At 46.8% G+C, this 18,537-nt stretch overlaps 1 protein-coding gene across 1 annotated transcript in view; it reads left to right on the top strand.

Annotated features, from left to right (window-relative positions):
• Nucleotides 1-18,537, top strand: part of LOC135049439 (ovochymase-2-like) — a 207,572-nt gene that overhangs the window by 162,298 nt on the left and 26,737 nt on the right. Inside the window, exon 22 of the mRNA XM_063955640.1 lies at nucleotides 5,052-5,234. Coding sequence (XP_063811710.1) covers nucleotides 5,052-5,234 — 183 coding nt within the window. The remainder of the gene's footprint in view (nucleotides 1-5,051; nucleotides 5,235-18,537) is intronic.

Below are 18,537 nucleotides of genomic sequence, written 5' to 3'. Positions count from 1 at the left end.
ATGACCGGTGAGATCCCAAACGCCAGTCACCCATCCCAACCCCTGTAGAGTAAAATGGGAAGCTTACGTTTTCTAAGTGCCGATATATTGCTAGCGGGTTGCCAGGTGTTTGCAAACAATATGTCTGTGAACTAGGTCGTTCACAGACATATTGCACCGGCTGTGCATCGCAGCCATTGGCCAATATATCTTCAGATATCACAGCTGGGCAGGCAAATTCATATCCCCACCCAGCTGTGATGCAAGACTGACACACCAAGCAGCCAATCGGTAAGTGAACGTGGTTATCTGGATTTGCCTCTCTATCGGCCAATGTGCACCCAGTTTGTTAGTGGTATGGTTGTCCAACTTCACTATTATGAATAGAAAGAAGCGGTTTGGATTTTGAGGAATCCGAGCCGCTCCGAACAATGGGATCCAAGACCACCCTAGCCGCGGCTTGTGTGCTTCCCGCCAGACTCTGATTTTCATTTGATGCCGAAAGACATCTTCCTGGTGTTGGATTCTTGCAGGAGTTGGATTCTATATAAGGCGCCGCAGCTGGGACTCGGTGCCATTTCACTGGAACGCACGCTGCCATTGGCTGCATTATACTTTGCTGTAGTGGCTGTACTGGCTACTGACTGTGTATAGGGGGCACATTGCATGCTGATGCATGCTGTGTTACACTCCGCTATACTGGCTGTGCTGTGTCTAGACTCACAAGTGTCTGTGCTGTATAGGGACTGTGTATAGGTGACATGCTGCTGTGTGCTGTGCTGTGCTATACTCAGCTATAACTGGCTGTGCTGTGTCCAGAGTCTCACAAGTGGCTGTGCTGTATAGTGACTATGTATAGGTGTAATGCTGCATGCTGCTGTGTGCTGTGCTATACTGTGCTATACTGTCTGTGCTGTGTCTAGACTCACAAGTGTCTGTGCTGTATAGTGACTGTGTATAGGTGACATGCTGCTGTGTGCTGTGCTGTGCTATACACAGCTATAACTGGCTGTGCTGTGTCCAGAGTCTCACAAGTGGCTGTGCTGTATAGTGACTATGTATAGGTGTAATGCTGCATGCTGCTGTGTGCTGTGCTATACTGTGCTATACTGTCTGTGCTGTGTCCAGGCTCACAAGTGGCTGTGCTATATAGTGACTGTGCTGTGTGCTGCGCTATACGCTGCTGTAAATTGTACTGTTTAGTGCGCTTTGTGAGGGCCGAAACTAGGGTATCTGTCACCCGGGGCAAGGCAGTCATTTGGCACACCCACACCCCATCCCCAATATACAGAAACACATCTTCCTGTACATGTACACACAATCAATAAACACAGTACGGCCCTTGAATATACACATACCACCACATATTAAACATATACTGTGTACATGCCCCTATATATACACATACCCCAATATACTGTGATTAAATACACCCCTCCTATACATACAAATGAAGTACCCACCCCGGGTACTCCAGCATACACACACAACACCTGGTTACACTGCACTGCTCCAGCACACACATCGGGTTATACTGAACTGCTCCAGTACACACACACACACGGTTACACTGCAATGCTCCAGCACACACCAGGGACGTGCAGTCAGGGGAGGCACTAATCATTAATGATTAAGATAATACAAAGAAGATGCATATGATACATATTCTGTGTCATATGTATCTTCTTAATATTATTCTTAGGATTGCTCCCCTCTGTATGTGTTTGGGAGGCACCGATCGTGGTGCCTACCGTTGTCACTGGGGAAAGTATGGGAGCGGGGGGCGGGCACGGGCGGGGACTAGCCTTGGGCTGTAAAAGCCCATTGAAAATATATTTTTAGTGGTGCCGCTTTCATACAGGGACGTGCTTTCAACCTATGAAAGCACGTCCCTGTCAGTGAGGCCACAGTGATTGGCTAGCGGATCCGTCACTGGATCCGCTGTCAATCACTGTGTGTGCGACGCTGGCGGAGGAGGTGTGGGCGGCTGGATGCGGCGATGGTGCGGGCGGCGGCGGTGCGGGTTGCGGCGGCGGTGCGGCGGCGGAAATGTACCTTTATCCAGCAGAGTTTGGCAGCGGAGCGGTTCCAGTTTCAAAAATGGCGCCTCAGCGTCATTTTTGAAATTCAAGATAGCCGCCGCAAGCCAATCACGGCTCGCCGCGTCATCGCCCCGCCCCCTCCGGCTGACTTATATAAGCTTATTTTCAAGACGTGTGGTGTTTTTATTTTAATATTTTCTTTACAGGTGGACTACAGGTGCCAGCGGGCCCATTATGTCCGGGCATGCTGGCACTTGTGATTCTCCAAGTGCCAGCATGCTGGGGCAGGCTTGCTGGGACCTGTAGGCTACCTGTAAAGAACAATATTACTATTCTTTGCAGGTGGACTACAGGTGCCAGCAGGCCCTTTATGTCCGGACATGCTGGCACTTGTGGTTCTCCAAGTGCCAGCATGCTGGGGCAGGCTTGCTGGGACCTGTAGGCTACCTGTAAAGAACAATATTAACACAATGAACCCCGCACCCACCGCCACCAGGGGTGCGGGGCATAGCACTGGGCTATCAGCCCAGTGCTGGTTATTGCTCGGGAGGGGGGACCCCATTTTTATTTTTTGGGGTTCCCACTTTCCGAGGAATTCCAACCCTGGACTGACTGGCTGGGGGGGCAGATTAATGTTATGGCAGGGGGACCCCACACTGAGTGTCTCCCCTGCTATGGCATTACTCCCCCTGGCAGGTTCTGCCTAGTGCTGGTTTTACTGATGTGTCGGGGGACCAGACTTTTTTTTTTTTTTGGGGGGGGGGGGGTTTGGAGGGCTTGTTAGCTGCCAGTGCCTCCCCAACCAGTGACCTCACCGCACGTCACTGGCACACACCCACGCACAGGGTTACACTGCATTGCTCCAGCAGACACACACTAGGATACTCTACAATGCTCCAGTACACACACACACACACACACACACACACGGTTTACACTGCACTGCTCCAACACACATACACAAAGGGTTACACTGCACTGCTCACTGCTCCAACACACACAGGGTTACCCTGCACTGCTCCAGCAGACACACACTAGGATACTCTACAATGCTCCAGTACACAGTGCACACACACACACACACACGTTTACACTGCACTGCTCCAACACACATACACAAAGGGTTACACTGCACTGCTCACTGCTCCAACACACACTCAAGGTTACACTGCACTGCTCCAACACACATACACACAGGGTTACACTGCACTGCTCACTGCTCCAACACACACTCAAGGTTACACTGCACTGCTCCAACACACATACACACAGGGTTACACTGCACTGCTCACTGCTCCAACACACACTCAAGGTTACACTGCACTGCTCCAACACATACACACACAAGGTTACACTGCACTGCTCACTGCTCCAACACACACACACACACACACACACACACACACACACACACGGTTACACTGCACTGCTCACTGCTCCAACACACACACAAGGTTACATTGCACTGCTCCCTGCTCTAACACACACATACACACTGTGTTACAGTACACAGCACACACATATTGTACATATACTGTATAGCTGACCGCCTGTCCCTACCTTTCCAGACTCCTCTCAGTTTCTGAAGTGTCACACACACAGCGCTGGCAGAGGCTTGCATGTGTGTGAAGTGGCATGTGTCTCCGGTTAGCAGCTCTCCTGACCGTCCCGGCGCAGCGGTGCGGGGACGGCGCCTCTTCAACCCTGCACCGTCCTGCATTCCCTGGTTACCGCCTCCAGGCTCCACACACGTATTTCCGGGAAACAGATCTCCGGAGCAACCCGGCGCAGAGGAGCAGGAGCAGCGCGTCTTCAACCCCGGCGCGTCTTCAACCCCCGCGACAGCGCCCTCTCTCTTTCCGCGCCCAGGTCGCCTGCCCCCCTAGCCCCCCCCTAGTTACGGCCCTGGCTTTGTTCACGTGCCTCTATAAGCCCTGTGATCCATGCAGTTGGAACAAAGTGCACTTGAGTAAAGCGCACCAATCAACCAGAAAAAAATCAAAAATAGAAAAATAAAAAAAATATATCTATTGTTTTTGTACTAGTTTGTTGGTGCACTTAACATAAGCGCACTTTCTTCACGTGCATCTATAAGCCCTGTAATCCATGCAGTTTTAACCTAGCTACTAGTTTAAAAATAGAAACATTTTATATATATATATATATATATATATATATATATATATATATATATTGTTTTTGTACTGGTTGGTTGGTGTGTTTTGCTCAAGTGCATTTTGTTCACGTGCATCTATAAGCCCTGTGATCCACACAGTCGGAACAGAGCTGCAATCACACGGTGTGCCGCGGCAACAGCAACTGAATGTTACAGAATTCCGTCTGGAATACTACTGAAAATGTCCTTCCCAAATATGGCTGCCACCTCATAGAAGACAGTTTTTAAGAATACTAGAGGAGGCAGCAGACATTTTGAGAAGGCAATTTTCAACACTTTGAACTGGGAGCAGGCGCAAACAGCGCCTGGGGACTGCAGAGAGCGGCATCGGCCTAGGGGGTCCCCTGACAATTAGCAGAACCCCTTGACAATGAGCAGGTACTGTGGCATTACAGTGGGGGCATAATATGGTGACAGGGGCATGTGGGGGAATTACAGTGGGGGCATAATATGGTGACAGAGGCATGTGGGGGCATTACAGTGTGGACATAATATGGTGTCAGGGGCATTACAGTGGGGGCATAATAATGGTGAAAGGGGCATGGGGGGCATATTGTGGTGTTAGGGGCATTGCAGTGGGGGCATAATATGGTGTAAGGGACACTATGTCAGTGAAAAGTAGCCTTTTCCTGCAAATTGATATTTGCACGTGCCAAAGTGGGCATGGCCTTGCTGTACTGGGTGTGGTCTTGCAAATATAATTTTTTTATATGTATATTGGGTGCATTTTTTTAGAGTTTGCGCTGTGAGCCAAATTGTCTAGAAATGGCCCTGCATGTGAGAGCAGCCACTGGCAAATGCTAGTCTGTAATAATATTAAGGAATTTCATATGCAAGTGTGTTATCCTTTGCAGGTCAGTTCTGTGGTCTCAACATTCCAGAGCCATTAAACACAACAGGAAATGTTGTTGTCATTAAATTTATCAGCAATCATGAGCGAAATGCCAGAGGCTTCTATGGATACTGGACAACTAATCTAACTGATATTCCTAGTGAACCTTTATGGAATCTCAAACCATGGGATCATGTTATAGTAGGTGAGTTAAGAATCCATATACGGTAATTATACTTACAACTTTTTAATATATTTACTGTAATGTGCTTCATTTTATGTCATTCTGTTATGTTGTGTGGCATATGTATGCAAGATAACTATGTCATTTATGGATATCTATTTAAATTGCTGTGGTTAATTAACATGAGTTTAATACAATTGTAAAAAATATGAAATAATAATGAAAGAGCAAGCGAGAGGAAATAGGAGGGTTAAGGTTAAAATCTCTCTCTCTCTCTCCTTTGTGTTACTGCTGCTCCTGTAATGTATCCATTTCAAATGTAACATGTCTTTATCCTTTGATCAAAAATAATTATCTAACGAACTTTCCCTGCAAACTTACCAATGATGGTATATGAATTAATAGATTGGGGAGATGGCGCTACAGAAGATCTGGGTACTATGGCCCTCATTCCGAGTTGATCGCTCGCTAGCTGCTTTTAGCAGCCGTACAAACGCTAAGCCGCTGCCCTCTGGGAGTGTATCTTAGCTTAGCAGAAGTGCAAACGAAAGGATCGCAGAACAGTGCAAAAAAATTTTCAAGCAGTTTCTGAGTAGCTGCAGACCTACTCCTACCTTGCGATCACTTCAGACTATTTAATTTCTGATTTGACGACACAAACATACCCTGCGTTCGGCCAGCCACTCCCCCGTTTCCCCAGGCATGCTTGCGTTTTTATCTGACACGCCTGCGTTTTTCAGCACACTACCGGAAAACGGTCAGTTACCTCCCAGAAACGCCCCATTCCTGTGAATCACTCACCAATCAGCAGTGCGACTGAAAAGCGTCGCTAGACCTTGTGTGAAACTGCATCGGCTTTTATGAAAGTACTTCGCACGTGCGCAGTGCGCACCATACGCATGCGCAGAAGTGCCAATTTTTTTGCCTGATTGCCGCTCTGCGAACAACGGCAGCTAGCGATCAACTCGGAATGACCCCCCATATCACTCTAATTATGTAGATAAAGGATGTTGAGTAATACATTTATGTTTGTTTTAAGACTGACAACATTCTGGTTTGTCCGGGACTACTGTGGCTACCAATAGAGAGACGGGATGGCAGTCCATCACATTACGTATTATGTTTACTGATTGTTAGATAACACCCACATTTTGAGTGGAAGGACAGCAATGTCCATCATAGGAAGGACGGACCATGATTGGCCCTTGGACTAAACTAATAGGAGGACAAAGGCATACCCACTCCAGGCTGTGAACAATCCCGATTGGGTGAAATGTGCGTCAGACTTCCGGTGTACTTCCGGCTTCCGGTGATCAGTGGTGCGCACACGGTCACGGGCTCAGGACACCTGAGGGAAAATTGCACCCCGCTACCATCCGCATCGCTAATAGGCCCTACACACTGGCCGATTTTCTGAAAGATATGAACGATCTCGTTCATAAATGAACGAGAACTCGTTCATATCTTTCAGTGTGGAGACTCCAGCGATGAACGATGCGCGGCCCCGCGCTCGTTCATCGCTGGTCTCCCGTCGGCTGTGCATGCAGGCCAATATGGACGATCTCGTCCATATTTGCCTGCACTTCAATGCAGCCGCGTGACAGGGGGAGTGAAGAAACTTCACTCCCCCCGTCACTGCCCCCCTGCCGCCGGGTCGCTCGTCGGCCGTTTCGGCCGCCGGGTCGCTCGTCGGCCGTTTCGGCCGTCGGGCACCTCGGCGGCGCATCGTCAAATGAGTAGGGCCCTTAACAGACATACGAGCACAGGTATCCATTACTTTTTCCCCGTTCTCTCATCAGCACGGAACGGCGACGTGACCCTGCAATGTCTTTGGATAACAGGGCGCAATAACTGCACTGCCAGCTGAAAGCAGAAACGGCTCTAATCTCTTTCACCCTGCGCTTACCCTTTAACCCTCTCATTATCCATTCACTGCAATATTTTGCACATGGAGGACAGTAGAGGTTAATGGGAAAATTAAGTGCAGTAATGTGACTAATGGGTGCTACTGTGCGGTGTAATGTGACTAATGGGTGCCCCACAAAGCCACACCCCTATTCATTTCCAAACATGACGGGTGGGGGGGGGGGGGCGCCGATGCGGTTTCTTGCACACAGCGCTAAAATGTCTAGTTACGGCACTGTATCATGATACAGTGATTTGACAGTCAATACTTATAAAGTTACATCCAAGTTAATTCTAACAGCTGAGTAGAAAGTAATCTGACACAAAGTATCATATGTGTGTGCTGCACAGAGTTGAAAAACACACTGTGTTAAAGAGATTTACTAAAGCCAAAACTGAAAAATTGTTTATTATTTGATTGGGATCTAGATGCAGATCTATGTAAAATCTGATGTGCCTATGCATATTTATATGTCTAAAATACCAACTTTGTGATGCAGGGTATCGTGATGAATTGTTTTGAGGCTATTAATATACAGTATATGTTGTCTATGTGAATCACAATAGTGAAACTGAAGGTGGCAGTGAGTTTGGATATCATGGTGGATGAAGATGTCCAATCATTGTGATTATCAGCATAGGAGTGTTTAAATTGTGAATTATTAACACACAACAAATGTGTCTCTAGGGAGACTATTGCTTGACATAGACAGAATATAAGTGCTTCAACTTGTTTCCATAAAATTATTTTTATTATATAATCTTTGGAAATTGTGTGGAAAATTATGCAAATAATATCGATTTCCTCTTGAGATCTATTAAGGATAAATTCAGAGGTTCCTGGAAGTTTTAAAAAGTATTATACTAATAAATGCTATATTGGTATAAAATACATAAAAAATATTTTTCACCCTGACTGACACATAATATAATAATAATAATAATAATAATAATAATAATAACAATAATAATAATAATAATAAACTTTATTAGTCATTAACAAAACAGCAACGAGATGTCAATGAAATACAATATGAGCATTCAGCGCAATAAGATGAACAGTAAAACTATACCAAATTTCTAAACATTAACACAAAACCTGGTGATCATTTAACAACCGAACAGCAGTTGGAAAGAACCTGTTTGACATACGATTTGTATGGGCACGAACACTCCTGAACCGTTTTAAGGATGGCAATCTTTCGAAGATCAAACAATTTGGATGACTCTTATCAATGAGTATACACTAGTGATGTGCACCGGAAATTTTTCGGGTTTTGTGTTTTGGTTTTGGATTCGGGTCCGCGGCCGTGTTTTGGATTCGGACGCGTTTTGGCAAAACCTCCCTGAAAATTTTTTGTCTGATTCGGGTGTGTTTTGGATTCGGGTGTTTTTTTTACAAAAAACCCTCAAAAACAGCTTAAATCATAGAATTTGGGGGTCATTTTGATCCAATAGTATTATTAACCTCAATAACCATAATTTCCACTCATTTTCAGTCTATTCTGAACACCTCACACCTCACAATATTATTTTTAGTCCTAAAATTTGCACAGAGGTCGCTGGATGGCTAAGCTAAGCGACACAAGTGGCCGACACAAACACCTGGCCCATCTAGGAGTGGCACTGCAGTGTCAGGCAGGATGGCACTTCAAAAAATAGTCCCCAAACAGCACATGATGCAAAGAAAAAAAGAGGCGCACCAAGGTCGCTGTGTGACTAAGCTAAGCGACACAAGTGGCCGACACAAACACCTGGCCCATCTAGGAGTGGCACTGAAGTGTCAGGCAGGATGGCACTTCAAAAAAATAGTCCCCAAACAGCACATGATGCAAAGAAAAAAAGAGGTGCACCAAGGTTGCTGGATGGCTAAGCTAAGCGACACAAGTGGCCGACACAAACACCTAGCCCATCTAGGAGTGGCACTGCAGTGTCAGGCAGGATGGCACTTCAAAAAAATAGTCCCCAAACAGTACATGATGCAAAGAAAAAAGAGGCGCACCAAGGTCGCTGTGTGACTAAGCTAAGCGACACAAGTGGCCGACACAAACACCTGGCCCATCTAGGAGTGGCACTGCAGTGTCAGGCAGGATGGCACTTCAAAAAAATTGTCCCCAAACAGCACATGATGCAAAGAAAAAAAGAGGCGCACCAAGGTCGCTGTGTGACTAAGCTAAGCGACACAAGTGGCCGACACAAACACCTGGCCCATCTAGGAGTGGCACTGCAGTGTCAGGCAGGATGGCACTTCAAAAAAATAGTCCCCAAACAGCACATGATGCAAAGAAAAAAAGAGGTGCACCAAGGTCGCTGGATGGCTAAGCTAAGCGACACAAGTGGCTGACACAAACACCTGGCCCATCTAGGAGTGGCACTGTAGTGTCAGGCAGGATGGCACTTCAAAAAAATAGTCCCCAAACAGCACATGATGCAAAGAAAAAAAGAGGCGCACCAAGGTCGCTGTGTGACTAAGCTAAGCGACACAAGTGGCCGACACAAACACCTGGCCCATCTAGGAGTGGCACTGCAGTGTCAGGCAGGATGGCACTTCAAAAAAATTGTCCCCAAACAGCACATGATGCAAAGAAAAAAAGAGGCGCACCAAGGTCGCTGTGTGACTAAGCTAAGCGACACAAGTGGCCGACACAAACACCTGGCCCATCTAGGAGTGGCACTGCAGTGTCAGACAGGATGGCACTTCAAAAAAATAGTCCCCAAACAGCACATGATGAAAAGAAAAAAAGAGGCGCAATGAGGTAGCTGTGTGACTAAGCTAAGCGACCCAAGTGGCCGACACAAACACCTGGCCCATCTAGGAGTGGCACTGCAGTTTTCTAGCGAGAGGATGAGTGCTTCCATCCTCATGTGAAGCTGAACCACTAGCCATGAACATAGGCCAGGGCCTCAGCCGTTCCTTGCCACTCCGTGTCGTAAATGGCATATTGGCAAGTTTACGCCTCTCATCAGACGCTTTCAGTTTTGATTTTTGGGTCATTTTACTGAACTTTTGTTTTTTGGATTTTACATGCTCTCTACTATGACATTGGGCATCGGCCTTGGCAGACGACGTTGATGGCATTTCATCGTCTCGGCCATGACTAGTGGCAGCAGCTTCAGCACGAGGTGGAAGTGGATCTTGATCTTTCCCTATTTTAACCTCCACATTTTTGTTCTCCATTTGTTAATGTGTGGAATTATATGCCAGTATCAATAGCAATGGCCTACTACTATATATACTGCGCACAACTGAAATGCACCACAGGTATGGATGGATAGTATACTTGACGACACAGAGGTAGGTAGAGCAGTGGCCTTCCGTACCGTACTGCTATATATACTGGTGGTCACTGTCAGCAAAACTCTGCACTGTACTCCTCCTATATAATATACTGGTGGTCCCCAGTGCCCACAATAAAGCAATGTGAGCACAGATATATGCAGCACACTGAGCACAGATATGGAGTGTTTTTCAGGCAGACAACGTATACAGGTGGTCACTGTCAGCAAAACTCTGCACTGTACTCCTCCTATATAATACAGCTGCTCCCCAGTCCCCACAATTAAGCAGTGTGAGCACAGATATATGCAGCACACTGAGCACAGATATGGAGTGTTTTTCAGGCAGACAACGTATACTGGTGGTCACTGGTCAGCAAAACTCTGCACTGTACTCCTCCTATATAATATACTGGTGGTCCCCAGTGCCCACAATAAAGCAGTGTGAGCACAGATATATGCAGCACACTGAGCACAGATATGGAGTGTTTTTCAGGCAGACAACGTATACTGGTGGTCACTGTCAGCAAAACTCTGCACTGTACTCCTCCTATATAATCTACTGGTGGTCCCCAGTGCCCACAATAAAGCAGTGTGAGCACAGATATATGCAGCACACTGAGCACAGCTATGGAGTGTTTTTCAGGCAGACAATGTATACTGGTGGTCACTGTCAGCAAAACTCTGCACTGTACTCCTCCTATATAATACAGCTGCTCCCCAGTCCCCACAATTAAGCAGTGTGAGCACAGATATATGCAGCACACTGAGCACAGATATGGAGTGTTTTTCAGGCAGACAACGTATACTGGTGGTCACTGTCAGCAAAACTCTGCACTGTACTCCTCCTATATAATATACTGGTGGTCCCCAGTGCCCACAATAAAGCAGTGTGAGCACAGATATATGCAGCACACTGAGCTGCTCCCCAGTCCCCACAATTTAGGAATAAGCACAAATATTTTTGCATCAAGATTAATAAACGGAGAGGACGCCAGCCACGTCCTCTCCCTAACATTTCCAATGCACGAGTGAAAATGGCGGCGACGCGCGGCTTCTTATATAGAATCCGAATCTCGCGAGAATCCGACAGCGGGATGATGACGTTCGGGCACGCTCGGGTTAACCGAGCCATACGGGAGAATCCGAGTATGCCTCGGACCCGTGTAAAATGGGTGAAGTTCGGGGGGGTTCGGTTTCCGAGGAACCGAACCCGCTCATCACTAGTATACACCTAGCTTTCCTTAATACACTTCTAGTATAAAAATCCTTCATACATGGCAGGGACACAACCAATTCTCCTACTAGCAGTTTTGAGCACACGTTCAAAAGCAATACGTTCCGCTACAGTGCAATTTCCAAACCACACTATCATTCCGTACGTCAAAATACACTCTATAATACTACGATAGAACCTAACTAAGGTACTTGTGCTCAAACAAACAGCTCTGAGTCTCCTCAAAAAGAAAAGGTGCTGCTGCGCCTTCTTGATCAAAAAAATGCTATTTAAGGACCAAGTTAGATCATTTGAAATGTATTGATACTTGATAATATTGATACTAATGAGAAATAGTCAACAAAATTATATTATTTTTCTTCTTTTTTCCCTTTTTTTGAGATTTTAGCTAGGTCTGGTCATATAAATTTTCTGAAGTATTTATTAAAAGTTATATTTTAACTGTATTTATTTAATAAGAGTGCCCCCAAAATGAGGTTTACTTTTTTTTTCCCCGACTGCTTCTTCTGGCAAAAAGGGAAATACCTTCTGTTTACATAGAAGTGTAAATGTCAGCACACTAGTATTTTTAAAAGTTTTGTGCTTTTTCATATTTATAATAATAATAATAATAATAATTTCTTCTTCTTCTTCTTCTTCTTCTTCTTCTTCTTCTTCTTCTTCTTCTTCTTCTTCTTCTTCTTCTTCTTCTTCTCATCATTAAGTTTTGGGACATCTAGGTTTATTTAATGGATCTCCTCCTTTACAGCTCCTAATATTATAGGGTAATCTGGATCTAATAGCTGTTCCTATTAAACCTAATGGGTCTGATTTATGTTTGTAAGCAGTGGCATAACGACTGTGGGTTCAGGGAATGCGGCTTCTATTGGGCTCGGACTGCCTCCAGGGCCTGTGGCTACCCCTACATCTAGTCACACTGCACTGCATATAGAGAAGGGACCCCCGCCGCACCCCACAAAAGGCAACAGTAGCCCAGCACCCCCCCCCCCCCCCCTTTTGATGTCGGAGATCTGAACCGCCCTTTCCCCTCAGCATCCCTGGCAGTGCACCCTCCCTCCACCAGCAGCCAAACCATGGGGGGAAGGGGGGGGGCAGATCTCAGTCTCCTGTTCCTACGCACAGGGATGACTCGGCCGGGCAGCACTACGGGGCTGCGAAGCATCTTGGTGAGCTCCATGTCCAGTCTGGATCTCCCCGCCGCCAGCCTCCCTTCAGCCTGTCCTTGGGTCCACGGGCCTCCCTCACTGACACGCTACAGCTCACCCCAAGGTGGTTTAGAGCACTGAGTGGTGAGTGCCCGGGGGAGCCTTGTACCCACCTACTCCAGAGCGTGTGACCCCCTGTACCTCCTATCTGTGACCCCCTGTACCTCCTATCTGTGCGTGTGACCCGCTTCACCCCCAGTATGTAACCCCTCCCAGGTGTATGTTGCATGTCACCCTGCACCCCACTACACCTGTGTTTATGACACCATGTACCACACTATCCATGTGTGTATGACACACCTACCTCTGTGTTTATGTGTTACACTCTGTACCCACCTATGTCTGATACAGTGTATACCCCCTACCTCTGTATGTGAGATCCTGTACCGTCTGTGTATGACACACTGTATACCCCTACCTCTGTGTGTGTGTGTGTGTGTGTGTGTGTGTGTGTGTGTGTGTGTGTGTGTGTGTGTGTGTGTGTGTGTGTGTGTGTGTGTGACTCACTCCCTGTAACCCTCCCATATGACTCCCTGTAACCCTCCCATATGACACAGTGTACACCCCCTACCCCTGTGAGTGTGACATCCTGTATCCCCCTACCCCCCTGTGTATTACACACTGTACACCCCCTACCTGTGTGTGTGTGACACCCTGTACCCCCTACCCTTCATGTGTGACACACTGTACCACCCTAACCCTGTATGTGATATCCCGCACCCAGTGCTGCAAGTATGGTGGTATGGGGCGCTAATGCGTACCAGTAAGAAATTGGCAGCCGGAAAGGAGAGCGCAGCATGCGCCTCTCCTCTCCTGCCCAGTCAGTCCGGTCTCTTTCCCTCCGGTGGCAGCGCCGTGTATCACAAACAAATGCCAGTTCGTGAGCCAATCAGGCCTCGCGGACCAGCAGCTAATCAGGAGCCTCCGCCGCTGGACCACAAGCCAGAATTGGGGCAGGAGAGGCACATGCTGCACTCTCCTCTCCCCGACACAGTGACGCTGCAGAGCCTGCCTCAGGCAGCAGCAGCAACGGAGAGTTGCACTGCTGGGGGCATATGTGTATCTGACACTATTGGGGGGCATATGTGTATCTGGCACAGTGGGGGCATATCAGGCACCGTGGGGGCAAATGTGTATCTGGCACTGTGGGAGCATATGTGTATCTGGTACTACTCTACTTGGGGCATATGTGTGTCTGGCACTGTGGGGGCATATGTGCATCTGGCACAGTGGGGACATACCTGGCACTCTGGGGCATACCTGGCACTATGCGGGCATATCTGGCACTGTGGGGGCATATGTGTATCTGGCACTGTGGTGCATATGTGTATCTGGCACAGTGGGGGCATGTCTGGCACCATGCATGCATATGCATATCTGGCACTGTGGGGACATATCTGGCACTGTGGGGGCATATGTATATCTGGCACTGTGGGGGAATATGTGTATCTGGCACTGTGGGGGGGCATATCTGGCACTGTGGGAGCATATGTGTATCTGGCACAGTGGGGGCATGTGTGTATCTGGCACTGTGGGGACATGTCTGGCACTGTGGGGGCATATGTATATCTGGCACTGTGGGGGCATATATGTATCTGGCACTGTGGGGGCATATCTGGCACTGTGGGGGCATCTGGCACTGTGGGGGGCATATATGGCACTGTGGGGCATATGTGTATCTGGCACTGTGGTTGCATATGTGTATATGGCACTGTGGAGGCATATCTGGCACTATAGGGGCATATGTGTATCTGGAACTACACTACTTGGGGCATATGTGTATCTGGCACTGTGGGGGCATATGTACATCTGGCACAGTGGGGCATTCCTGGCACTGTGGGGGCATATCTGGCACTATGGCGGCATATGTGTATTTGGCACTGTGGCGGCATATGTGTATCTGGCACTGTGGGGACATATTTGTATCTGGCACAGTGGGGGCATGTCTTGCACCATGCATGCATATGCATATCTGGCACTGTGGGGGCATATGTGTATCTGGCACTGTGGGGGCATATCTGGCACTGTGGGGGCATATGTGTATCTGGCACTGGGGGTGCATATGTGTATATGGCACTGTGGGGGCATATCTGGCACTATGGGGGCATATGTGTATCTGGCACTGCACTACTGGAGGTATATGTGTATTTGGCACTATTGGGGGCATATGTTTATCTGGCACTGCACTATTGGGGGCATATGTGTATTTGGCACTATTGGTGGCATATGTGTATCTGGCACTGCACTATTGGGGTCATATGTGTATCAAGTCCCTCATATGTGTATCACGCCCCCATTTTCATTGGCCACGCTCCATTTGGCATGTGGCCACACCCAGATTTTGGTGCACGCGCGCCTTCGGCGCACGCTCACAGTACCACTAAGAATTTTTTCTACTTGCACCACTGCCTCTACAGCTCTATCCCGGTCTGTGTGTTTGTGACACCTTTTACCCCCCCACTCTACATGTGTCTGTGATGTGCTTGTGTGTGTGGTTGGGGTGTGTTCAAACTGAAATTGCAGTGTAAAAATGAAGCAGCCAGTATTTACCCTGCACAGAAACAATATAACCCAAACAAATCTAACGCTCTCAGTACTTGTTGTATCTGCCCTACCTGCAGTGCAGCATGGTTTTGCACAGTTGCTTGATCATTTTCTTTTTACCTACAAACATGAATCAGGCCCAATGTGCGTGGATTTAATAGTGCTAATGTGCTCAGGAGAGAAATGCACTTACAATGACTATCCTGTGCTGCCCTCTGCTGGGAAACAGTCTTTGTGACAGCATAAAATGAAGATAATGTACATGGTACAGTATGTAACTGAGATGCGAAGAAACAAATTGCATTGTTCCCGGCACCCTCTCTGGAGCCTGTGCTGCCTTTACACCAGTACAGATCAGTGTAAGTGCCAGCAGCGATGGCACCATTTTCTGCAAGCTGTTTTAGAAACAGCAAGCCACATAATGTAAGCAGCTAGGTAAAGAATACTGCAACTCATTCTTCAATTGAATTCTACTATTAATATGAGAATGATTTGAAGGTACTGACCAGGATGTAATGGGAGCCGAATATGAGCGGAGTTTGACAAATGTCTGAGTTTGCTGCAAAAATCAGACATTTTGCAAACCCGGCAATGTAATAGCTTCTGGGTATATGCAAAGTAGAGATGAGCGGGTTCGGTTTCTCTGAATCCGAACCCGCACGAACTTCATGTTTTTTTTCACGGGTCCGAGCGACTCGGATCTTCCCGCCTTGCTCGGTTAACCCGAGCGCGCCCGAACGTCATCATGACGCTGTCGGATTCTCGCGAGGCTCGGATTCTATCGCGAGACTCGGATTCTATATAAGGAGCCGCGCGTCGCCGCCATTTTCACACGTGCATTGAGATTGATAGGGAGAGGACGTGGCTGGCGTCCTCTCCGTTTAGAATAGATTAGAGAGACACTTGATTTACTAATTTTGGGGAGCATTAGGAGTACTCAGTACAGTGCAGAGTTTTGCTGATAGTGACCACCAGTTTTATTTATAATCCGTTCTCTGCCTGAAAAAAGCGATACACAGCACACAGTGACTCAGTCACATACCATATCTGTGTGCACTGCTCAGGCTCAGGCCAGTGTGCTGCATCATCTATTATCTATATATAATATTATATATATCTGATTATCTGTCTGACTGCTCAGCTCACACAGCTTATAATTGTGGGGGAGACTGGGGAGCACTACTGCAGTGCCAGTTATAGGTTATAGCAGGAGCCAGGAGTACATAATATATTATATAGTGAGTGACCACCAGACACACAGTGCAGTTTATTTAATATATCCGTTCTCTGCCTGAAAAAAGCGATACACACAGTGACTCAGTCAGTCACATACCATATCTGTGTGCACTGCTCAGGCTCAGGCCAGTGTGCTGCATCATCTATATATATTATATATCTGTCTGACTGCTCAGCTCACACAGCTTATAATTGTGGGGGAGACTGGGGAGCACTACTGCAGTGCCAGTTATAGGTTATAGCAGGAGCCAGGAGTACATAATATTATATTAAAACAGTGCACACTTTTGCTGCAGGAGTGCCACTGCCAGTGTGACTAGTGACCAGTGACCTGACCACCAGTATATATAATATTAGTAGTATACTATCTCTTTATCAACCAGTCTATATTAGCAGCAGACACAGTACAGTGCGGTAGTTCACGGCTGTGGCTACCTCTGTGTCGGCACTCGGCAGCCCGTCCATAATTGTATATACCACCTAACCGTGGTTTTTTTTTCTTTCTTTATACATACATACTAGTTACGAGTATACTATCTCTTTATCAACCAGTCTATATTAGCAGCAGACACAGTACAGTGCGGTAGTTCACGGCTGTGGCTACCTCTGTGTCGGCACTCGGCAGCCCGTCCATAATTGTATATACCACCTAACCGTGGTTTTTTTTTCTTTCTTTATACATACATACTAGTTACGAGTATACTATCTCTTTATCAACCAGTCTATATATTAGCAGCAGACACAGTACAGTGCGGTAGTTCACGGCTGTGGCTACCTCTGTGTCGGCACTCGGCAGCCCGTCCATAATTGTATATACCACCTAACCGTGGTTTTTTTTTCTTTCTTTATACATACATACTAGTTACGAGTATACTATCTCTTTATCAACCAGTCTATATATTAGCAGCAGACACAGTACAGTGCGGTAGTTCACGGCTGTGGCTACCTCTGTGTCGGCACTCGGCAGCCCGTCCATAATTGTATATACCACCTAACCGTGGTTTTTTTTTCTTTCTTTATACATACATACTAGTTACGAGTATACTATCTCTTTATCAACCAGTCTATATATTAGCAGCAGACACAGTACAGTGCGGTAGTTCACGGCTGTGGCTACCTCTGTGTCGGCACTCGGCAGCCCGTCCATAATTGTATATACCACCTAACCGTGGTTTTTTTTTCTTTCTTTATACATACATACTAGTTACGAGTATACTATCTCTTTATCAACCAGTCTATATATTAGCAGCAGACACAGTACAGTGCGGTAGTTCACGGCTGTGGCTACCTCTGTGTCGGCACTCGGCAGCCCGTCCATAATTGTATATACCACCTAACCGTGGTTTTTTTTTCTTTCTTTATACATACATACTAGTTACGAGTATACTATCTCTTTATCAACCAGTCTATATTAGCAGCAGACACAGTACAGTGCGGTAGTTCACGGCTGTGGCTACCTCTGTGTCGGCACTCGGCAGCCCGTCCATAATTGTATATACCACCTAACCGTGGTTTTTTTTTCTTTCTTTATACATACATACTAGTTACGAGTATACTATCTCTTTATCAACCAGTCTATATATTAGCAGCAGACACAGTACAGTGCGGTAGTTCACGGCTGTGGCTACCTCTGTGTCGGCACTCGGCAGCCCGTCCATAATTGTATATACCACCTAACCGTGGTTTTTTTTTCTTTCTTTATACATACATACTAGTTACGAGTATACTATCTCTTTATCAACCAGTCTATATATTAGCAGCAGACACAGTACAGTGCGGTAGTTCACGGCTGTGGCTACCTCTGTGTCGGCACTCGGCAGCCCGTCCATAATTGTATATACCACCTAACCGTGGTTTTTTTTTCTTTCTTTATACATACATACTAGTTACGAGTATACTATCTCTTTATCAACCAGTCTAT

This window comes from Pseudophryne corroboree, chromosome 1 (genome assembly GCF_028390025.1).
Source record: "Pseudophryne corroboree isolate aPseCor3 chromosome 1, aPseCor3.hap2, whole genome shotgun sequence".
Classification (NCBI taxonomy): domain Eukaryota; kingdom Metazoa; phylum Chordata; class Amphibia; order Anura; family Myobatrachidae; genus Pseudophryne; species Pseudophryne corroboree.
This window is presented reverse-complemented; position numbering and strand designations above follow the sequence as displayed.